The 24,226-nt window shown below is 38.1% G+C and overlaps 2 protein-coding genes across 5 annotated transcripts; one reads left to right on the plus strand and one right to left on the minus strand.

Moving 5' to 3' along the window:
* Positions 1-2,507: 2,507 nt before the first annotated feature.
* On the plus strand, positions 2,508-10,105 carry LOC103719734 (ADP-ribosylation factor 2-like). 2 transcript variants are annotated; one of them, XM_008809111.4, is made up of 8 exons: positions 2,508-2,666; positions 2,980-3,073; positions 3,196-3,355; positions 5,323-5,393; positions 5,582-5,701; positions 6,854-6,972; positions 9,320-9,401; positions 9,807-10,105. In XM_008809111.4, the coding sequence occupies exons 3-8, from the start codon at positions 3,208-3,210 to the stop codon at positions 9,810-9,812; spliced, it is 546 nt and encodes a 181-aa protein (XP_008807333.1). In that variant the 5' UTR covers positions 2,508-2,666; positions 2,980-3,073; positions 3,196-3,207; the 3' UTR covers positions 9,813-10,105. The 2 variants fall into 2 exon arrangements, with proteins under 2 accessions (XP_008807333.1, XP_008807332.1); XM_008809110.4 differs by lacking the exon at positions 2,980-3,073 and having other exon boundaries at positions 2,510-2,666.
* A 3,939-nt stretch (positions 10,106-14,044) lies between these two features.
* On the minus strand, positions 14,045-23,948 carry LOC103719735 (vacuolar protein sorting-associated protein 36). Of its 3 annotated transcripts, none has more exons than XM_008809112.3 (8): positions 23,891-23,948; positions 23,098-23,800; positions 21,205-21,405; positions 18,571-18,664; positions 18,436-18,493; positions 18,156-18,225; positions 15,440-15,575; positions 14,045-14,659 (listed from the first exon to the last, which is right to left on the minus strand). In XM_008809112.3, exons 2-8 carry the CDS (start codon positions 23,695-23,697, stop codon positions 14,508-14,510), a joined length of 1,311 nt encoding a protein of 436 aa, XP_008807334.1. In that variant the 5' UTR covers positions 23,698-23,800; positions 23,891-23,948; the 3' UTR covers positions 14,045-14,507. The 3 variants fall into 3 exon arrangements, with proteins under 3 accessions (XP_008807334.1, XP_008807335.1, XP_026665284.1); XM_008809113.4 differs by lacking the exon at positions 23,891-23,948 and adding an exon at positions 15,266-15,350 and having other exon boundaries at positions 23,098-23,827; XM_026809483.2 differs by lacking the exons at positions 18,156-18,225; positions 18,436-18,493; positions 18,571-18,664; positions 23,891-23,948 and having other exon boundaries at positions 23,098-23,831.
* Between the last annotated feature and the right edge of the window lie 278 nt (positions 23,949-24,226).

Here is a 24,226-nt window from a genome sequence, read left to right on the forward strand (position 1 = left end):
TTTATAGGATTGCAAAAAAAAATTTCGCTATTATGACTTGTCCATGGGTTGATGTATGTAATTCGTATGGAGCAGAAACTTTTAGTGGTCTAATTTGTGTGGCTAGACCGTTGTTGTTGCTGTTGTTGTTCAATGCTAGGGTGCCATTTTTTAGGACCAAATTAGGCAAACCAAGCTTTGAAATGCTTAGGGTTGGCTAGCAGTGTGAAAGGTATGATCAAACTTGAGTTCTGCTGTGAGGCTAGGCCTCATCGGGCCGTCCTGTTGGCCCGGCCCAACATTCGAACGCGGACCGAAAGCCCTTCTGAACAAGAACCAAGGCAAAGCTTTGGTTGAGTACGGCGGAGGAGGACGTGTCCTCCTCCTCTTCATACTCTGCCGAAGACTAGATTTCCTAGTCTCTGCTCTATATAAGCCCCACTCCATCCTCCACCACTGGAGAACCAATCCAATCGGGGTTTAATCGCCGGATTCTTCTCTCATTTCTTCCACGATTATCGATTATTATCGACACCTTTGCCATGGCCAAGCGCTGCCAGAGGCCAGGTGAGAGCCAAAATCTTTTGATTTCCTAGAACATCCGCACACCCTAATTAAATGATCTCACAACTGCATCCATCTCCAACATGTCTAAGCCAAGAGTAGTGATGCTAGGTCGCCTTTGACCTCCAAACAATCTCTGAGTGCCTTCTAGATGTTCTTAGTAAAGCAGCAGTGTGGAAGTAGATGATTTACACTCTTCTAGGTTGAATCCATGAAAGGTGTGTCGGAAATATTTTGCCTAGAAACTATTATATCTTTATTTTATAGAAGTATTATAAAAGAATAATCTACTAGAATAAAATTAGAAGATTGAAAAGAGTTGTTCTGAATCGATGCGTGTGATATATACTGTCCTAAGAATATGATTCGCCTTCTACGTACAGGTTTGCGGCGATCTCCCTAAGGTGCAACAATCTGACTCGGTTCGATCCTTCTCTAATGAGCACGGTCGTTGAAGAAGCTTGACCTGACCGACTCCTTTGGATGCCCGGATGAAAAGAAAAACTTAAAAAAGATTTAAAAGAAGAGAAAAAGAAAAAAGGAGAAAAGAATTCTCCATTTCATCTCAGAAAATAGAGAAGTAGTAATTTAGATTGAGTTATCCAAAACATAAAACTCAGAGCCTATTTATAGACTATGTCCGGTGACGATAAGGTGCGGTATTTCCGAAGATACGATGTTTTAGAAACAATGCATCCATACAAAAATCGGAACTAACATTCTTTAAGTTTTTAAATATCTAAAATTTAAGAAATAAAGTTGATATTTTTTTAAAAAAATAAAACCTTTTTTTTAAAGTTAAAATTCCAACAACGTGCAACTCTAGTCCAACAACAAACCCTTCTATGGCAATAACTCCTTTACTTTCTCCAAAACTGCAGCCTTCCACAATGCATAACGTGGGCATCACAAGCCTCAGCCATTGACGACCTTATAGAAGGAATCCCTTACCTTTGTTTAGCTTCAGCAGAACTTGCTGTTAGAAAACTAAATTATTTCTATCCTGCCATTAAAAACACAAGATGGCATGCATAAATAAAGCGTTCCATCATCCATGAAATTGTTTAGTACAGATAGTTACTCTTGGTATTTCCTCCACGCGTATTGGCTATAATTAAACTAAACAGGCACTACTCGGAATAATAAACTTGGAACAATTCCCTTAAATGCTCTTAAACAGTCTCCTTAATCTTGTAAGCAGCTAATCTTGTTTGATGGTAACAAAATCAGCAATGCAAGCCGCTATATCTCAGCCATTATAACTCATAGCAATAAACCGAATTGGGTTCTCTCCTGCTCTACGCTGCCCATTCAAAAACAAGTATATGCAAACTATTGAGATAGTATGGTTTCTATTAGGTTACGTATGTCTATAAAAAAATTAATGGTGTCGCAGATTGGGTTGCCTCCATATTTTATCATTACCATAATTTTGTCTGGACCAACTACGGGTCCGCGCTGGAGCTACTATGTGATTTTTTTTATTTCTAAATTTTGTTAGCCCCGCTCACGTTAGTTATGTGTGAGCTCTTTTATTTATATAAAAAAAAAACAAGTCAAGCCTTACTCAAAACGCGTCCATCTCGTGGAAACCCGAGCCTGGAATGTTCTTCGTGCTTTGTTGACGCCAAAAGCCCATTTGGTCGAACCAGACCGGCTTCGTCCACTTTGGCTGCTTTTGGAAATGCGACCGTCGCGCTGGAGGCAGCTGGTCTCTTGCACCGACCAGACGATGGCATTATCGTAATATCATCCAAATCGATGGTTGTTCATATAATTGTACTAGGAATTATGTTGATCCGACGGTTCAATGATCCTGTAAGATTAGTGAAACCCGTATAAAATAATAAAATATCTTACGTGGGCCCGGGTGCAAGGAGGAGAGGGCGGTCGGTCGGTCGCAAGCGCATGGTCTTGATGCGGGATCCCATACTTCGCCACTTCACCCTATAAACCATTGTCCTCTTCCGTCGGTTTTTAAACTATCTGGAGAGAAGAAGCCTGGAGAAAGATTTGCATTTCTCGAACCCTCACCGCTCGCTCTCTCTCTCTCGCTCTCTCTCTCTCTCTCTCTCGCGCGCGCGCTTGCTTGCTCGCAGCTCTTCTTCTAAGAGGGTTCCCTGGTAATTTCCCGATCTCTATTTCATCTCGATCTCTCTTTTCTCCGACGGATCTGAGATCAATTTCTTGTTGCTCGCTTTCTACTTATCTTTGATTCGTTTTTCGTTGTTGCATGCAATAGATCGGTCTTTTTTTTGAAGTCACCTGTGAGATAATTTGATCAATTTCTATCTCTTTGATATCATTTTATCGATCTTGAAGTGTTTTTTCTCTGGATCTTGTCGATCCAGGTTTGGGCTCCTTTTCTCTCATAGATCTTGGATTCTTTTACCTTGTTTTTCTTCGATCGTGGGGTGATCTCTTTCTTTTTAACAGATTAATCCTTAGGTTGTTCCGTTTCGTAAGTTTTTCGTCCCGATTTCAACGCTTCTTGCCCTCGGATTAGAAGTTTGGGGTTACCTATCGAGAGGTGCGATTTCTTGTTGCATATCGATTGTTTGTCATGTCAGACTTTAGATCTTTGTCGATCTATTCGATTTTCGTTTTTATTTTCTGTATTTTGAGTTTGAGATGTGCGATTTGGCGTTTCAGAAACGGAGAAAGATGGGGCTTACCTTCACGAAGCTCTTCAGCCGTCTTTTTGCGAAGAAGGAGATGAGGATCTTGATGGTCGGGCTTGATGCGGCTGGTAAAACGACCATCCTGTACAAGCTCAAGCTTGGAGAGATCGTCACCACTATCCCGACAATCGGTGAGCGCTTGGTTTCTTGTCTATTTCTTTTTCCCTTTTCCCCAAATTGTCCGTCTCCTTTTTCTGTTTCTGGCTGCGTTCAGACGAAAAGGAAGATGATTGATCTTTCTGATGGATAAGCGATTTAATTTCGAGTTTTTTTGGTAAACTGATTCCTCATACATATTTGTTTATTTTTTTTTCCTTTTCCGAACTTGCAATTGTTGAAATGTGACGTTCTGGTGGTATATTATGTTGGATCATATGCATGTTCGATGTGATCTGCGCTGTTCACTATTTGGAGCTTTTTAGAAATTTTCAGGATCCCTTAAATCTGGTTGATGCAGTGTGTTTGATTACCTGATTGCTATCATATACTTATGATGCTGACATGGATGGTAAATTTGTGTGCATTTGTTATGGGGATAATTAAAATTGAGGGGATAAATGAAATTGAGTTGGCTTATGGTCCTTCACATTGAAGTTCTAGATATGTTCATAATTGTCCTTTATGGGATCGGCAAACTTGGAGGTACAAAAAGAACAATCTCCAAGTATTATCTATTGAGGCTGGTTTATACCAAAAGTGCAACATCTGCATGTTGGGAATGGTAACTTGAGGGCATATGGAAGGCTGTGATGCGGAAAATTACATTATGGAATCTATATTGGTTCTTTATTACCTAAATTAATGGTGTCATTACCTGTTTAGAGCCCTGTGCAAAGAGGTGTCTAGATTTGCCACCAACAAATTTTGCATTTTGGCATAAAGCAGCTTCTCTATGATTGGTAGGGCTGCAAATGACCCAAGCTGCTCCTGAGCAGCTCGGATTTGGTCGATTGAGGCTTGGTTCAGGCTCGGATCAGTTAGAAAACCAGCTGAGCTCAAAAAGTTTTTGGAGTTCAGCTCATAAACTAGCCATGTCTGATGGGGGTTAGATTAGAGAACTAAAGGGAAGCTTGGCTTGACTTATTAAAAACTTGGCTTAAAGCTTATATGAGCCAAGCTTGGACAGGATACATCAAGCTCGGCTTGCAGTCAAGCATTAGCTTGAGCATCTCCTCATACACTGAACCAAGCCCAAGCAGCGTGATACTTCGCTCAGCTCAGCTTGACTAGTTTGCACCCCTAATGATTGATGGGGAAGTGATATTCCATTCTAATCTTGTCACATATGGCACTACTGGACAATTCTGGTTGCTATGGTTTGGTATCATTGCTATTCTTTGGTATCGACAATTGATTTAGAGTCTCATGTATGCTATGATATTTTGTTATGTGCAATCACATGCATATTCATTTTCCATGTTCTTGTATGACTATATTAGGTAATGCAGGCTGCTTCTAGCTTAGGTTAGATTCTTCTATTTCAAGCACTTAATGGAAAAGAAAGGTTGATAGGATAGATTTTTTTTGGTGGTTGTAGTCTTGAAATAGGCATTTATCTCTCTCTCTCTCTCTCTCTCTCTCTCTCTCTATATATATATATATATATATATATAAGTATCATTCAAGATATCATCTCACCACCTTATGTGGAAATAGTTGGCACGACACAACATACAGCAAATGTACAGAAAATAAAAACAGGTTTCTTCTACCCATTTTTACCTTTCAAGAGAGATTAACTAATCTAAAGAAAAACAAAAAAAGGAAATTCTTGGAAATGTATCTTTATTGACCAATCAGAATTGCCTTCCAAGACCTTTATATATATGCAAAATAAGCTTGTTGTAGGGGTTTAAATTTTAGTAGTGCCAAAAGTGCTATACCCCCCCTTCGCGCTCACATTGCCCCTCTTTTTCTCTCTTATGCACATGTATAATCTTTTTCCCTTCTAAGACTTTTTAGTCTCTAAATGTTGCTAATATATTAGATTAAATATTCATAAAATCAAATATCCTATATTTTAGGAAATATGCTACAGCTAAGCTAGATGTGTCACAAATGCTTGTACACTCAAAAATTGATATCCAAATTTATGCAGGATTCAATGTGGAGACTGTGGAGTACAAGAACATTAGCTTCACTGTTTGGGATGTTGGTGGTCAGGATAAGGTAATGTGCATAATGCAAGCCTTTGTGCTGAAGCATGGGTTGTATTGCATAACTAACTAGAGGCAATCAAACTATAAACATGATTCTATATAGCAAATAGCTGATTATATCGCCAAATAAACTAGTTATTTTCATGATAGATGACTCGTGTTTTGATAATGTTGATGTGTTTAAAAAAAAAAAAACAGATCAGACCTTTATGGAGGCACTACTTCCAGAACACTCAGGGCCTTATCTTCGTTGTTGATAGCAATGACAGGGATCGTATTGTTGAGGCAAGGGATGAGCTCCATCGGATGCTAAATGAGGTAGGTTTAGTTATCTTGTTGACAATCCATTAAGATGGTTGCATGATTATGTTTGTGTGCCTGTCTCCTCAAACTTGACTTTAGGACATGCATGGGTTTATGTAAAACAGTATTTAAATCTGTGTAACCTGTGTATTATATTTCTCCTAGTGCACAAATACAATCTTTCAAGCACAAGAATTTTTGGGATATGTCATTTTCAAAATATTAGAAAATTATGCCTTCATGTAATCAATTGGCTATTATTGGGCTCGGAACAATGTTAGATAGTTTGCTTGTCTTCATGTTTCTTTGAGCCAAATTTTGAAACTATGCAATGACCTGTTACTGAATTGGATATCTACGGAGTTATATTTGGAGCTATTTAACCTTAAGTAGGAAGATTATTTTTTTAAGAGGCGTAACTGTTTGTAAAGTTCTTATCTGATTACCAATAGTATGCAAATATGTGGTCATATGTGGTGTTTCTTCACCACGTTATAATTCAGGTGATCATTTCTTGCTTTAAGTACTAATATCATGCATTTACATTTGTTGATTTAGTGACTCCTAGAACTTAGGCATCAAGTAACCATATTCTGGAGTGCTCATTAGCAAACATACCAATTAAAAGAATCACAGTAACACAGTGGATCAGGTAAACCTGTTTAAAAATTAATGAGACAAGCAACAGGTTTTGGCTGTCATTCTATCTCTATACACAGCTAAAACATTAGTTGTATCTTTAATTGACACGATAGGTTCCAGTAAAATGTTTGGTTTGTGATTCCTGTCATGATTCAAGTAACATAGACTTTAGAAATGACAGGACCTTTATAAAAACAGACCAAATTGTTTAGGTAAGATTCAATAGTTTCCTAGTCTGATAATATGAGGATGACTTTATCAGCTCAACTTGGGGTACTAGGGGAGTTATTGCTGACCGCAACAGTTCGGGCAGATATCTGTTCCTGGACCTGCTGTAGAAATATTTAATTTATATTTTACTGTAACCTCTCGTGTATTATCTTTTATATAAAAAAGTCAACCTCTTTTTTATTAATATGCTTCATGTTACTCAAGTTGCTGTTGAGACTTGCCTCATTGAATTAATAATTTCAATTTAGATGAAATTGGTAAATGGTGACTGATGTTTTTGCGGGATGGTGGCAGGATGAGTTACGTGATGCTGTTTTGCTTGTGTTTGCAAACAAACAAGACCTTCCTAATGCAATGAATGCTGCTGAAATTACTGATAAGCTTGGCCTTCATTCTCTGCGTCAACGACACTGGTATAGTGCTGGTCCATTTTATCATAATGTTCTATGGATCTTGATTTATTTTCCTGGTTATACAAATTAAATTGGTGTTATTTGTGTCTATAGTGTTCCTGTTAGGAGGATTGTGTGTGGTGCTAGATGACAGGCCATTAGTGTTACTTCGGTATATGGGAAAATTGAGACAAGGAACCCCAGACATGATTATCATTATTTATGCGAGCATAAGCTTGTTAAGGAAGGTCTATGAGATTGTTGCTGGCTAAGATATAGAAGATCATGTATATTCTTGTACTAAGGGAGCTTGATGTATCAGTTGCATTAAAAAAAAAAAAGAGTACCAGCTTTGGTCTTCTTGGTTAAAAAAATTACTTTTGATCCTGAATAAGCATAACCATGAGTTAGCTTCTGAAGTTACAGAAGAAAACAATATTATTCTTTGATGTCTTGTTTAGCTTCCAGATTTCTTTTTGACAGAAGTTCTAGTTCTGTATACTATGTTGATTTGTTGTCACTAATCTATTTAATCAGATGTTTCTGTGAATTGATGCAGTTACATGTGTGTGCATAATTGTAAACATAGATTCGACAGATTGAAGAATTATAGATTAAGGATGCTAAATTTTTAAATTAGCTTTAATGGTAATTGTAAGATATGTATCCATAATGTTGGCTGTAGTTTGGCAGAAAATATACCTTCTTTCCCCTGATTAAGGTGTTCCATATGATTGGTTGAAACAAGGCCTATTTGCTTGGCAAGGTTCTAAACAGGTTAGGAACTTAGATATATGCCCTTGTTTTCCTGTTTTGTCCATATCCACAAAAATGCTGGTATGTTCTGTACGGTTTTGTTGTGGATGAGATTTTTAAATTCTTTTTGGTTTCTAGTATGCATGTATTACATGTGCTCTATTCTCTGTTTCATACATAATCAAAATCCCAGTTTGTTGATATTAATCATATGAATTTGATTTCATGCTAGGCATTGGGTGACCAATGGATCCTACTAGATTCATCCTTCCGATCTCGTACTTTGACATGTGTCTTACATTTTGGCATCTATTATAGAAATTATTTTCTGGTTGTCTGTGGGCATTTTACGCTGTCTGAATGTCTTAGATATGGATGAATAGTCATACTTTATGAATGTCATGGGTGGACTTTCACAGTTGATTTGATGGTTGGAAGAAGGATCCAAGATAGTTCAATTTCCCTAGCATCTCATCTCACGTCTCATGTATGACTTAAATTACAAAATATCTGGGAACCAAAGAACATTCGCAAGATGACTAGCAAAACATAACAGCTCAGCTGCGTATGCGATGAATCAGTAAGATGTGTTGTAAAGGTATAATATATTTAGAATGGGATTTTTGGAAACAATCATGTATTCATAAAATTAAGCTTCCCTTCTCAGCTAATATTTTTTTACCCCCACATCTGGGCCATGATTTTGTGAAATTTATCTTTTATCTATTTCATATTTTATGATTGCTCAAGAAAACTTGAGTATACCTGATAAAAGTTTGTTGATTTGTAATTTGGAGCTTATTTGTTTAGAGAGTGTGTGTAGATGATCTTGTAAATGCTTGAGTGTGAATAGCAAATGAGTCTGTTTACAGCATTACATGGGCAAAAGCGAATATACTAAATATAAATGATTTAATAGTTTCTATCTGGATTTAGTACATAGCATACAATAAATATCAATGCAAAGTGAACTTGCTCACAATGTGAAAGTAAAGTAAATCAATTTTTATCATTTTTATTGATTAATTGCTATAGTCTAGCATTGTTTTTCTCGTGGGTAGGTCTATTTTTGTTTTTACAACTTGACCAGGCGTTCTGGAGGATTTTTCTGATATACAGATTTTTTCCTTCCCGTATCGATCATCTTGAAAAGGATTTTGCATGTTGTATGGTGTTGCTTAGTATGCTAAAATTCAGAGTCCAATACTGACTGGCATCATTGGAGGGGACTGTGCATGCCCCGTGCGAGTTGCCTTTCTGAGTAGGGAACTGCCTATATCTTGACATACCCCGAACATGTTTACTTAATACTGACAAAGTTTGAGCTGGTTGCTTATTGGCTACATTATGACATACTCTGGAGCATGTTTAGCTAATACTGACAAACCCCAAGCTGGTCATGTCTTGCTATGTTGTATCACCTTTAATGTTTATTACCTTTATTGCCTTAACCTTGTTTGTGCAACTGGATTTTGCTCTTCCGCCTTTTATTGTCTCTCTCTTCTATTTTTAAAGCATATATAGATGTTGTTTAGCCTGCCTGTTCATTTATTTTCTTCTGCCCAAATGAAGCAATCAGCCGCTTATCCAGGAAATGTATTTGTGGTTGCAGGTACATACAGAGCACCTGTGCAACCTCTGGTGAGGGGTTGTATGAGGGGCTGGATTGGCTCTCCAACAACATTGCCAACAAGGTGCACATCCATTGCCTCTGTAATTATTTATTATTTGAATTGTATCACTTAACTCTTTAATTAACTCACATGGTAGGGCTGCTCGCACAGCCTTGTATGTGGAGGCATGTATCTATCGAGTGCTTTGAGTCTACCCTTGTATGTTGGGCTCGCTTATTAGGATAATGCTATAATTCACATGTTTGCATAAAATTAGATTTGTGGGCCCTGGTCTAGCATATCAGCATTGTCCCTTTGAAGCCTCCCCATCCACTCATGTATGTGGCATGCATTGGAATGCATGCATTGTGATGTGCACAAGATTTACGTGTGGGCGCCCTGGAACCTTCTTAGGGTTGTGGAAATTTCTACTTGGTATTTTCTAAGTTGTGACGCATTCTGACTGTCATTTTTGTTTATTTCCAGGCTTAAAATTTTCAACGTTGCTGGGCAAAGCGTTTGAAATATAAATCTGGGTTATATATGCTTCTTGCAGTTGTGGTGGGTGTTTGGTGTATGACAGTCTTTTAGCCATCAGTTTGTTGGCCAAGGATGATTTACCCTCTTTTTTCTAGGTTTCTTTCATTTTATTGTACCTTTTGGGAACCTTTCTTTTTCCGTGAGCTTTGTAGTATTTGACTTATGCAGTCTGCAGAGTAGTGTTATATGTTCTCATTACATTTTCAGTGGTTATCGTACAGGGCTGTGTTCTATTTTGGGTTCTAGTAGTGGCTCTGCATAGATGTTGACCCTGCTATTGTTTGCCTTATCACAGTGGCTGCGCTGACAGATGATGTGCTCATATGCTGCGCCAAAAGATCGTGTTATGGGTCTGATTCATGTGTAGCCAATCTGTGAACAAATATTTCCACGCCATCTTAAATTTCAGGGACTGGATGTCTGCCCAACGAGTTGTGCATCAGACCTGTTAATATTCTAGATCAGCCATGCCGGATCCCTGAAACTCGGTTTACCTAGGTAAGGAAGAGGGTGACGGCGTGCAGCTCAATCACCATGAGTGTGAACAGTTTACGTCTATAAAGCCATGCACTGAAAACCTGCATCTGTGCGCTCTGACAAATGATCATGATCATTAAACTTTTTTACTAAGATGCAGAATTGTTCTGGATAAGAGTAACGACTTATCCCGTCGGTTGCATTCTTCCTCCATAAGGAGAAGGTTCTAAGTTCAAATCCTAAGCGCTGTTCCCCAGCTGTCTGACGTGGATAGTTTTTTCATCATTTTTCATGGTGTTCATGAAATGATTGTTGGAGATACTGGCTGTTCCCCAGCTGTCTGACGTGGATAGTTTTTGCATCATTTTCATCATTTTTCATGGTGTTCATGAAATGATTGTTGGAGATACTGGCTGTTCCCCGGCTGTCTGACGTGGATAGTTTTTGCATCATTTTCATCATTTTTCATGGTGTCCATGAAATGATTGTTGGAGATACTGGCTGTTCCCCAGCTGTCTGAGGGGGATGGTTTTTGCATCATTTTCATCATTTTTCATGGTGTCCATGAAATGATGAAATGATTGTTAGAGATACCGCCACCGTTGTTCTCATTTTTTTTTTAAAAATAATATCATATATTTCAAATATTATAGGTTTTAAGGGATAATGGTAAGAAGTTGCAAAAATGCAACATATCCTATTTAGCAATTGTAATGTGATTGTTTCTTGGAATTATATTTGACCATTCATTTGACATAATTATCGTTGCTGGTGCTATAAAAGCTTTGGATGAGGCCGTGGCAATAATCAAGCTTTCAAGTCATATATGAGTTACTGAAATATATACTTATTTTATATAACAACTAATATGAGAAAATCTGAAAAAGCTTGTAGAAAATGAACAGATTTTGAAGAAAATCAAGGCACTGCTTGAAGCATCAGTGTTGTTTGGGTATTTATAATGAAGAACAAAATTTCTATCAATTAGATTGTGATAGAAGTCAAAAAGGAAAATACGGTGGATTACGTGAGTTAAATAGATAACTTTAGCTCCATGCAGTCTTGGCTTGCGAAACCAACCTAGCAATTATTCAATAATTTCTCTCTCCACCTCTAATCTATCAGCTTCCTTGTACCGAAAAAAATCAATCAGCTTGCAGAATAGCATTAATGGAACTCCCCTTAAGATGGATGTGATCCTTGAACATGCCTACGAGGGTAAAATTTTTTTGGTGGAAGCGGCTATGGAACAGACTTCCATGAAAAGATCTACCTCACTAAGGGGAATTATCGAGGGCGGAAACAATTGCTGTGATTTATGCCATGATGTGGTTGAGGCCAGCAATCATGTGCTGAGTGAGTGCACGTTTGCTTCGAGTTGTTGGCACCAGCCGAGAAGAACCTTGGCAATCAGTTTTGTACCAACTTCTCTACCGGGTCTGGTAGATGTTATGTCTGCTGCCGGGGTCGAGGGGGAATGTAAATCCTTAATGGTTTTAATGGCTTAGACTGATTTGGACAGCTCGAAATGAAAGGATTTTTCAAAATGTCACACAGTCCCCTGCTCATTTAGTGACTAAAGCCTTCAGCTATCGTATTCCAAATGGGAATGCAAATGACCACACCAGTGAGTGTTCGTCCGGAACTGGGGAAGCAGTATTCTGCTAAATAAAGGCAGAAATCCATCTTCCCTTGTTACATGGCTACCTCCTACCCCTGAAACCTTAAAGGTGAACTTTGATGCTGCTGCAACATCAGATAAAGCGCTGCTGGATTTATCATTAGACATAGGGAAGGCCAATTAATTAGAGCTGGTGGAAAGATGCTGCCGCCCTCTGCGATCCCCTATGCTGAACTTGTTGCAGCATGGGTGGGATTGCGAACGACGTGTTATCGATTTAAATGCATCAAATATATGGCTGGAGGGCGACTTTATAAAGGTGATATCATGGCTTGCTAACTCTTCCTTGGGCAGGTCCTTGCAGATGCCACTGCTTAAAGATACTTTACACTGGAAAGCAAACTGGAACAGATTCAAATCATCATACGCATTTCAGGAGGCAAACAGGGCGGCGACTTCATTGCAAAATTGGCTCTACAAGGGGACTGCGGTTGGGGAAGTGGAGATCCTATTCACCGAGATTTACTGTTTATTTTGCAGGATGACGAGGTTGGCATAGGCTACCGGAGATCATAGCCGATAGCAAGAGGAGAAAGGATCAATACTTGCTGCTGCATAGCTCGTTTACTGTAGTAGACGGGACGATACAAGGAATTCGTTACAAGATAGGTTTGCTCAATGGATGGTGACTCGCTAAACACTGTATGAAGAAGCGGTAACAGGTCCACAGAAGCTTCTTCGTCCAAAGCAGGAACCATTATACCTGTAGACTGTTACATTTTGCTAGCAGATCTGATTTAATCTGTAACTAAGACAGTGGGGTGTCGATTAGCAGTGAATGGATTGTAAATTATAAACATGGGTTGTAAGAGTGTATGGACTGAGTTGTATGTTTCTATTACTAATGCAAGCGTCAGCTCCTTCCGTCACCAAAACACACACACACACACACACATGGTGGTCGTTTTTATTGCTACACTTGAGAGAGAGAAAGTCCTTTTTAGCATGATATTTTAATATCTTATCAATAACAAAGAGGAAAATAAACAATGAAATCTCTGTGCTCATGGGGCGCGCATCTCTTAATTACTCAGGGATGTTTCTTTTTTGGCGGGCAAATGTGCTCTTTTGAAGCCCTTGATTCTCTTCCAACCTTGAACTCCAAATGGTTTATTCTAATCTAAATCATCTGAACTGGTCACTAATATAGACAAACATACAAAACCTCATTTGTCCACGTTTCTAAACTGGTCACTAAGTCATCAGCACTCCTCATTTGTCCTTTCCCCCTTCCTTCCAAGGCAAAGGCCAGTCCCAATACTCTAGAATATAGACAAACATACAAAACCACTACAAAACAGTCGAGGTCCTTGGGGAGAAACTCAGTAATCAATTACCGGAAGGCAGTCAGATCATTCTTGGATTAGCTTCTCGTTTGATACTCCTCTTTCACGCAATAAGCTCTCCTGGTTGATTCTTTTTTGCTTATTGACACCATCCAATTAATTTTATCATACTTCAAAATCTCAGATAGTCTTGTAAGCAGAACCACTGATTGATCGTACAGATAGGCAATGCTAAACACCCACTGAAAGATTTATTCCAAAAATGGGCAAAAATGTAAAAGATGGTAACACTAATTTTTTCATGATAGAAACCCGGAACATAAAGCAAGCCTATTTGAACGATTATCTTCAGCTTCAAGAGACGCGCTTCAATTCTTCCTGTTCCTAAGTCAGATAAATCCCAAATACAGATCACCATACACAGAAAGAAACGACCAAATCCAAAAAGAAAAATGTCTAGTCGCAGTCAACAATTAGATATAATTTATATACCCTTTTCCTCTCACATAGAAGGTACTAGTTTCATGTATTGGTTGGCTGTAACCAGTAGATTCTTTTGGAGCCCCCACTCCAGTTGCTAATGACCAAAACAGAACTCAAACCTGGAGCTGTACAACTTGAAAGAGTATATACCAGTGCACCTTCTAATATTTAGCCATATAACTACAAACTTATCCCACCATGCAAACAAGAATGTTCTTTAAAAAAATCAACATAAGAGCCTCTATGAAAAACCACGGTTCCAACTTCCAAGTCATTCAAAGACCAACCAACTATTAAAGAGATAATTCAATCTAAGTTACATACAAACTAGAGATTGGAAAGAAAATCCAACTAGAGAAACACTCTGCATGCTTGGATAGATCACATGCACTGATATTAGTTTAACAGACGACAATGTTTCCTTTCTGTTTCTAAATCTACCCATTGTTAATGTAGACTCATGTACACTGGATATCTGAATTATACTTAATTTTACAAGCTTACAATAATCAACACAATGACTATTGACATAATATTGAGAGGTTGCAGGTGCTTCGAGCACAAAATGTGCATGCAAATATTGGGCAGCCTTATTTCTCGAATCTAATATTCTTAGTCTACTTCATGCAGTGAGCAATGAGTGTACCTGCTCCTCGCCTCAATATGAATGCTGTCATGAAGACAACAAAAAATGCTGTGAAACCAGTAAGACCATGTGCTTCAAGTCAACAACATTACTTTCACCAATTGCTGCCTTCTGGTGATCAAAAAAGATTCATCATCTGAAGAAAAATTAATTGACAGAATGTTATGTCTATCCAGAGGTAGACGTAGCAGAAACCCAAGCACCCACGAGTCCAGTAGTCTTAATCCTGCAAATGAACCAAGTGTCAATATATATGATTGTATATGATCCATTTTTCCTGACAATAATATAAAGCTGGAGGGTCAAAAAAGAAACACATCTCATCGATGATGCCCAAATAAAAACATAGGAAGATGAAAATTCTACCCAGTAGAAACTCATCTTTAAACAATACAAACTACTTCAGATGAATTTTTGGAATAGGTTAATGGGGTCAGGCTTTACTAGAAGACGGGTGACAAAAAAGAATGCAAAGCATGCCATCACATTCATGCATATTCATCATGTTAATCTGAACCACAAGCTACCACATGTGATGAAAACATGAAATTTTAAACCAGAATGAAAGGATCCACAAAATCTGTATGGTCCTCCAAATAGGAAATATGATTTTTGTCTCCTTTTAATAAATTGATCTCTATTGTCTGCAGAGAAAAGTAACCACTCCCAATGGATGTTGACGAAACAGGAGGCAACAAAAGATGCAGTCCTCGAATGTATAACTTGTAGCTTTTATAAAGATGGGGTGCCCAAACTTTAGTATACAAGTCAAGCACAAGAAACCTCATAGCAAAATTAAGATGGTATCTGAATTCACCATAACCGTACTTACGAATATATATCACTTGGATCTATTTCTTTGAATAAATTAATGTAAAAGCGGAAGCCATCAGGGCTAACATCTCTGCATAAAAGACCTAAAAAAATATTGATGTTAGCTAAAGCCTCGATAATTTTGAGGAAATAAGAATCTTTTGGGAAATATAGGCAATTCAACTATGCATACCTTTGCTTTCAGCAGTTAGCATGTGTTCCTTGGCCAGAGCTGGTGCAATTCCTAATGTCAATGCAGCATCGCTGGGGCTTATTCCCATCAGGAGGGCATCTGGCTTCTGTGCAAGGGATGTGATTCTTGCAAAAACCTATATCAGATAAAACTTATAACCATGAACCATGAACCTGCGAGCCAAGAGTAGGAAAGGCAAAGATACAGGAGAAGAAAAAAAAATAAACAGACAAATATATGATAACAATATCTACTCAAGTATGTACATTCTAAAAAAAATGAGTTAAAGATATGCTGGTTTCCCAATTATTTTCAAATTTGATGTTTCTCATGCCACTTTGTCTCTTTATCAGTATATATATATGTGTGTGTGTGTGTGTGTTTAGATATATATGTATATATATGCATGTATATGCATCTATGTATATATATGCATCTATGTATGTGTGTGTGTGTGTGTGTGTGTATTATGTATGTATGTATGTATGTATGTATGTATATAATCTGTTGGAAGTGTATTTACACACCAAAAGATTAAAATCATTAGATCAGCATGGTCCATCAAATCTACCATTTGATTGGCATATACATGGTATCTCGCCACATCAAGGAAAAGCTTTTCTCCTCACTGGATAAGTTGTGCCATGATGCACAGTAAGTGATGCAGCAATGGATCATTGAGTCATCTAGCATGTGAGTAGGTTGAGGATGGTGATGTTACAAGAGGGGAAATGTTAAAATTGTTTAAGTAATTATATTGCACTTAGAAATGGCAGTTTTGTAATTTCCTCATCTCTTCCTAGAGCCCAAACGGGAGTGAACTTTTGCCCAACAACCAGCTGGTATTTGAAACTGTGGATTTTCTCTAATTTTGAGCATAAATGATTAGCACTAGAGAAGGAAAAAAACAAATTAACTTGATTAGAGTCTAAATCTGATATGGTCGATTGGTTTCTCATTGGATCGAATAAAAAAGCACGGTTCTAGAGAGGTAAAATGCTACCCAACGAACCAGTAGCAGCCAAAACGCCTTCTCTTGTGCTAGACCTTGAAGGAAATCTTGCCTGGCCTCTTCTAGACTTCGGATTGATATGAAAATTTCTCGGGATAAGCCCATTAAAATTCGTATATGAGCAACATGGTCAACAGCTAGCATCCATCTGGGATCCCATTGCCTCTGTCCTCCTCTATATAAAGTGCTAGAGGCTGGGCTAGAGAGGCAGTGATCCAATCCAAGGTTCCGATGCCAAATGGACACTCTGTGCTGAGGTTGTTAAGGGTCACAAACAGCTTAACAAGAGAAGAAGACAAGGTTCTGCCAAGAGAAACCACTCAAGAAGGAAGCTGTGCACTCCCTGTTTTCGCAACTTAGCGAGGATGAGTTCAAGGAGAAAACAGATCTGGGAGATTCTACTCTCTTGTGAGTTCAAGAACAGAAGAAGAAGAGGGGGGGAGGGGGGTTGTTTCCTTTTATTCACACTATACATTTGCTTCTTCCAATTCTTTATGTTATTTCCCGCCCAATCATCTGCACCTTTTTTAAATCTAATATACAATACACTATTCAGCTTTTCACCAACAACATTTTAGCTACACACAAAGAAAATCATCCTAAATGTTAGCTCTGTTCACTTGGATATACGATGCTAAATAATTAATGTCATCAGATGCTATATCCACATTGGCTGAACATATGAACAAATCTATGAAGCTAATTGCTTGTTGGAGTTATCATAGATATAGCCAGGAGTAATGACTGTTTTAGATCCTGTCGTTTACTTCTTGATAGGCCCACACAACTGATCATTTTGTTGTTATTCCATGCAAGTCTATGAGGGCCATTGCTTGGTTAAATGGTAAAAGGCCTGGGCATACAAGTGCAACAGCACAGGTTCGAGTCCTAGGTTTGTCCCTAGTTTGCCCCTCCCAGGACCCCAGATAGCTATGAGCCTGAGATCTTTATTGGGTAATGGCCTTTTTCTTTTTTTTTCCCCCATGCAAAGTCCATGGTCTCATGTGCTTTCCTTGGACCCAAGATAATGAATTTGCATTGCTTGTTGCCATCCGATGTGCAGTTCATGAAGATGGCATGATTGAGTTGTAATAACATACCAATAAGCTATAACCCATGTTTGACAAGGTCCCACCATATATCAAGCATATTGAGCTCTCAAAGCAATAGTTGTTGTCATCCTAGACCCTATCAATTAGGGTTTGCAGGTTTAGCTCTTGCTCTACTATCTATTTAGATTGTGTCGTTGCAGAGTTGACATATGTAGAACCACACATGTCCATTTTCACAATATCTTTTGTTTATCAATTACTTTTGATTTTATTATGTGCAGTACATCACATGTATTCTATCATATTTTATCTACCATAGTTGCTTGCATAATAATAATTTGTTAAGGGATTCTTGATCACTTAGTTGTAGCTGTTCTTAGAAAGAGAATGTAAGTAACTGAGATTTCTTTAGAAGCCTCAAGAAACAGGTCACCCACACTACATATTCAAGTGATCAAAACAGGTTCAGATATCAGAAACAAGTGACTATCAAGTTCAGGCCATAATTATTAAGACAATAAGTACAGAAACAATTTATTGATCAGAAAATAACCAGCATTAAGTTATGCAAATGATACATGGGACACGAAAGTAGAATATTTGTACTGTAATCAAAACATGACAAAATATGGAAGAGGCAAATATGAAATACCTCGTCATCACTGTGGGCCTTATTCTGAATAACCATTACGCCACTATCAAATTTCCTAAGCATTACTGGGCTGTTAATTAGAAATTAATAGCTATAAGCACAGGCTGAAAATGAAAAAAAATAAAGGATACTTCAGGGAATCTATCACAGTATAGTAGCGGGTGGTAAAACCGTTGGATTTGACAATTTTGATTGTTTTGTATAGCTTGCTTAGTATGATGTCATTGAATCAACAGCAGTTTCGGAACCTGAAAAAGATTGAAGGTTCTGTCGTGCATACACATCAAATTTTTCCCAAAGTGCACAGGCTTGTAAAAGGTCCTCTGGCGAAATCAGTTCTAGAAAGAAGAGCACAATAATTAACTTTGGGAAACTACAGAACTATAAGAAAGGAACAAGCCAAAATCACAAATACCTGTTCCTCTTGCACGATTAAACAGACAGTAAACATCTATCAATGCAATCATCCCTCCAGCCTTTTCAAGTGGTAATTTGACAAAATCTGCTAGCTGACAGAAAATTAAACAGAACTGTTTCACGAAAAATGATCTGGCTTCTTATTACAAGTGCTTTCTACCCAAGAAGAAAGGAGCAGCTGATAACTGAATGATTACAGCAGGAAACATAAGCATTTTGTGCTTGAATTTCCAATTGTCTGTCTACCAAATTCCTTCGTGCTGGCAAGTCATTCACATAGGAATGGATGTTTATCCATGTCCAACTCAAGGATTTCGTATTCTATTCCAGCACGTGTAAGAGAGAAATTGAGCATTTATCGATCAGACTCAAACCACGCATATCCTGAATTTTTGTTAGCAAGAATAGCTAGGTATATATCTCACGCTAGGTTTAGTATTCAAGTATCTCTAAGAATCAAAATAATCATATATTCGCAAGAACAGATGAGCCATTGTGCCAGCTTGATAGATTAGAATTGGCATAATCATTTGACACCATACTTATGTTCTTCATCTACTAACTGCCACCTTAAGGCAATCTTGAATCTTAACAATATGTTCATCATTCTCAGATTAAAGGCCTTGAACTGGAATTTAGGAGGAAGAAATACTCTGAACAGCCAAAATTTAAAATTTAATTATTACTATCAGTTAGATAGGTACTGGATAAGGCGGTTAATCATTTGCATTGTTTCAGCACAGTGCAAACTCTCAGCTACATAGCATTCAAGTGGCATTTGCTATGAAGGATTCAACATACCAACTTTAGACTTTCATTTCAAGAAATGCACTAAAGGAACAAATTTTCTTAGTTGGATTTGTTGGATAATGATTCTTAGAAGTCAACCTGAATAAAGTCAAAATAACAAACTAATAAAGTAGCTTATATTGGAACACCATATGATAACATGACTGGAAATGTCAGTGTGAGTTAGAATATAAGCCTCTTCAGTTCTATTAACAAGTAATGTTTATCTGCAAACATCTGAAAATGTCATATCCAAGGTTTCAAAAACCTATAACGGAGGTGGTATCGGATTTTTGCTAGACCAGCAAGGAAGCAATTTGTCCTGTGCCAACACAAGATACAGGGCAGCATCCTGGTCTCATACCGGGACACCCAAAGTCCCTCCTTTTTCTAAATTATTACTTCTTTTAAATACTTTAAATAAAATATTTGTTTCTTTTGAAGGTATCTCCTCTCTTGCTGTCATGGTTAAAACGAAGACCCATGCACACAAGTGCATGGATTTGAATCCCATGTGCAACATTAGTTTTACCAGCCCTTAAAAAATAAATATTGTATATTTTTATCCTCACTAAATATACATATATTTTCTGCACAGAAAAACAAATATTATATATTTATCTCCTTACAATATATATAGATATGTATATTTTCCACACAGAAAATATTATATATCCCTAAATTAACATTTATATTGGTATTTTTGTTCAAGATATTAATACATTCATGTTAGCCCACAAAAGTAATTTTAATGATATGCCTTTTCCAAACTATTATGTATACTTTTCTGAAATTAGTACATTCATGAAATTGTTGCAAAATATACAGGAATTAGAAATGATGATAAAAATAATCTTAATGATTCATCCAGATAGTAAAGTAATGATTTTGCTGACAAAAATAACTCATCTAGACAGAAAAAAAAAATCATTATAATTTTACTGATGGCATACCAAAAACTATTGGGCAAAATACTTCTTCCAATGGCACAAAAATATGAAAACATGCAAAAAATTTAAATACGATCAGACAGAAAATAATAATTTTATTGAAAAATTAATATATCAGGATAATAGAAAATATTTATTATAATTTTAATGATGACATCTGAAAGGAACTCTCCTTTACTCCTCTAGCCCCGTGCAAGCATGTTACTTAAAATTTAAACCTATATATTTTCATAGCAAACATAAACCTCCAACCCTTGGGCTAAATGTCCAATACTATAATAGTTTGGTACTTTTTATGTAACTTTATTCTTTTACTGATTTATACTTTTTTTTTAAAAAAAAGGAACACTCTTTTACTCCTCTAACCTCATGCCTTAGCCCCTTTTACTCCTCTGCTCCTCCATTCACCGCCTTATGCTCCCCCTATCTGCTTCCATCCACTGTTCCCGTCTAAGGAGTCGTCGCCCTTCACCATTGTCTTTGACATCATTGTAATTGTCCTCTCAACGCCAACATCATGAATGAGGTCTACCTGCTTCTTCTTCTCTCTCTCCCTCTCCCTCTCTCTCCCCCACAATTTTTTATATATTAAGCCCCATCATGCCACCCTTCGAATTGGTTGAGCCAATCCCGGTACCCGCTAATACCAACTTGTTTCAACAAAGTCACACAACCCAAGCATTGTACGCAGCAAAACGGGCTTTGCATCAGCAGCCAAGATGCCCTATTTTTCAGATTTCAGCGATCCGGGGGCATCCCAATGCCAGAGTCATGCCAGAATGGTATAGTACCAGTTCTACCTCCCATTCCGATTGTATTTAAGTCCTTGGTCTCATCCAAGCTATAACAAATGAATGGAACTAAAACAAAGCTCTAAGTGTGCATGTAGGTACCTGACGAGATAATTGTTGATGATATAGAGCACCTGCAGACTCTTTTGTAACTAGTGACACAATACCAACACTTAGTAGCCAATCCTGTATCTCTTGCTTAGAACCCAACTCGTCATCATTTGCACTTGCTTGAGCATTTGAACCTAATAATAGCTTTTGCCTCATGTTCTCTGCCAGCTGCACCATCTCCTTAGCTTTACTCTGCACAAGTCCCTCGCCTTAGTCCTTCTAGAGGATGTTGGAATAGCAAAAAAAAACCCATGAAAGAGCACATAAAAAGCTATAGCAAACAAAACAACCATTAAAAGAGTACAATGGAAGCTTCTATTGAACTAGAATTTGTCTGGAGAACCTACAGAACAATTAAGAACTACCATTTTGACCCAAATGGGCTCAAACATTGGTAATGCTTGTTGAGTGCTGGCACTCAAGTCTCAGGAGGAGATGCTGCTATAACTGTTATTGAAAAGTTCTATATATTCTTATAATTCACTAGAAAAAGAAGACAAATCAAACTTGATTAACTCTTGTACAAATATATGCAACAGTTGTTTTTAGTCATCACATGATACATGGTTACATGAACAACCATGTGAAAAATATCCAAATGTTCAGTTTTTATGTCCAATAAACTACAACTACATACAAGTTGACAGTCATGTATGCACCTAAATTCCACAGCCCACAAAAAAGTATTGCAACATGCTATTTATAATACTGCCCATAATTAATAATAGTAGTTTAGCTAACTATGATGACAAAGACAGCACATGCCCAAAAAAGTGTTATGGAATTGATTCTTTCAAAATTAAGAAAAGAAAAAGATAACAAAAAAAAGAAATGACATGAGACTAAAAACAATAAATGATGTTACTGTTTGGCAGGAATATGAAAGTGTATACCTCTAAAGGCAGTCTCAAACATAATAACAAATTGTTGCCCTATCACATTTTTGAAGGTGTATTGCATCGAAAAAGTTATTGCTTCTCCTTTGGACTTATGTCAAAGATTCCAAAGAAATGTTATCAGAGGCGAAATAGTGCAATTTTATTAAAAAATTATATGACTCACTCATCTGTTCCATTAAGCATGTGTGAGGCAGTCAAATCATGTAGAGACAAAGGTTAGCATCTAAATGCATAGGAGAAGAGAAAAGGCAGACCACAAATGAGTGTCTGTAAAAAGTTTGTCAGTTTTCAAGATCGTGATTCACGCCCGTCTGTATCACATGGGGGGAGAAAAAGAAAAAGAGGAAGGAGGAGGAGGAGGAGGAGAAGGTGAAGTTAAACTGTAAAGAGGTTGAATTTTGCATGTTTCATCTGTTTTTACTGTCAGAAGAAGTTTAACTGGAGTTCTAGCAGCCATAATACGTTGTCATAAATTCGCACGTGATGTATTGAAGACAGTAAGCAAAATCACATGAGGATCTGGAACTAGAGAAGAAATTTAAAATGTGCATTAAAGGTGGGACGAATAATCTGGGATTCAAGAGTCTTAAGACATGTATCCTTAATTAAAATGATAAGGAGGGCCCAAAATCATATGTTCTAACTTATTATGTCCTGGAAATAGCTGCCTCAAATATATCAAAAATGTATTTCAACTTCAATCAAACATAACAAAGCAACGTACATCATTTCAGAACGTACCAGTGGAAAGGAACGTATAATCCAATGAAAGCAGAATACGGAAACAATTTATTGCAGCTTTGCATCATACGTCATTCATATAAACGAATAGCTATTACATAAGCTTCTGGATATAGAGTAAAAGATCGCAGCTTTGTACATTCAAACTAGTAAGATTACAGAATTCGGTATTCCAGTGGCTATGAGCTCTAACTTCAAACCAAAAAAAAAGGAAGAAGAAGAAGAATGGAAGTCAATTACGAACCATGAGAGCGTTCAGGTCGTGGAAGGCCTCCTGCAAGCTCTTGTCCGTGCTCTCCCACATCTCCTGCTCTTTCCTGAGAATCCCCGAAACCCCCACCACCGGCATCCTCACCCTCGCCGAACCCTCCCCCGATCCCGATCCCCTCTCCCTCCCCTCCGATTCCTCCGACGCCTCCCACGTCCTCGACCTCAGGACCTCCAGCAGCCTCCCGTAGAACACGTCGGGGTCGGTCTTTCCCCTCATCACGATCGTGACCATCTCCGACCGCGTCCCCTTCTCCCCAACCCTACCGTCCGGCGACGTTGACACCTGGATCCGGACCCTAGGGCTCGCGAACATGTTCCGCAGCGACTTCTTAGGGTGAAAGACGTGGACCACGGCGGCGAGGGGGATGGCGCAACCCGAGGAGGAGGATTCGTCGATCCACAGGATCCGGTGGGAAGTGAGGACGAGGAGGCCGGATCGGAGGGTGGGCAGGGCAGGATTCTCCTCGGCCTCGAGGTCGACAGCAGACAGGAGGCAGCGCTCGATCTCGCCGGGAAGGAAGACCGGTCGTCCGGAGGCAGTGAGGAGGACCGGCGGGAGCCAGTTCGCAGCCATCGTCTGTGTGAGGAGATTCGCCGGAGGCCAGGGAGAGAAGGGTTTGGATTCGACGAGAGGAGAAAACAGAAGCGGCGAACTGATCAGCTTGGAATTGGATTGCCTGTTTCACGACATGGTTAAATTGAGATCTAAATTTTTGACCCGCTTAATAAAATAGGTTCAGATTGGCAGATTTTTAATTTATTTGTACCCAAACCGATCAATGTCTGATCCTCCCCGACTTGGGTGCCACCCCGAGCAGTCCTGCCAGTTTCCGGCACTCTACATCTAAATTTTTATAAAAGCTCTACTTTAAAAAATTCTATTTTCAATGACACTATTTTCAAAAATTTTACTGTCAAGCATTTTTTTTTTTTTCAAACATAGCCTAAACATTGAAAATGTGAAAAGCACCCAAGACATGAATATTTACTACCATAACTTTGTCATATAATTAATATAGTTATTTTAATTATTTTATTTTTTTCAAATATATATAATAAATTTGAAATTTCAATGTAGTATTACATAGGGGCACCATATTGGT

The sequence above is a fragment of the Phoenix dactylifera genome, chromosome 12, assembly GCF_009389715.1.
Source record: "Phoenix dactylifera cultivar Barhee BC4 chromosome 12, palm_55x_up_171113_PBpolish2nd_filt_p, whole genome shotgun sequence".
Lineage (NCBI taxonomy): Eukaryota > Viridiplantae > Streptophyta > Magnoliopsida > Arecales > Arecaceae > Phoenix > Phoenix dactylifera.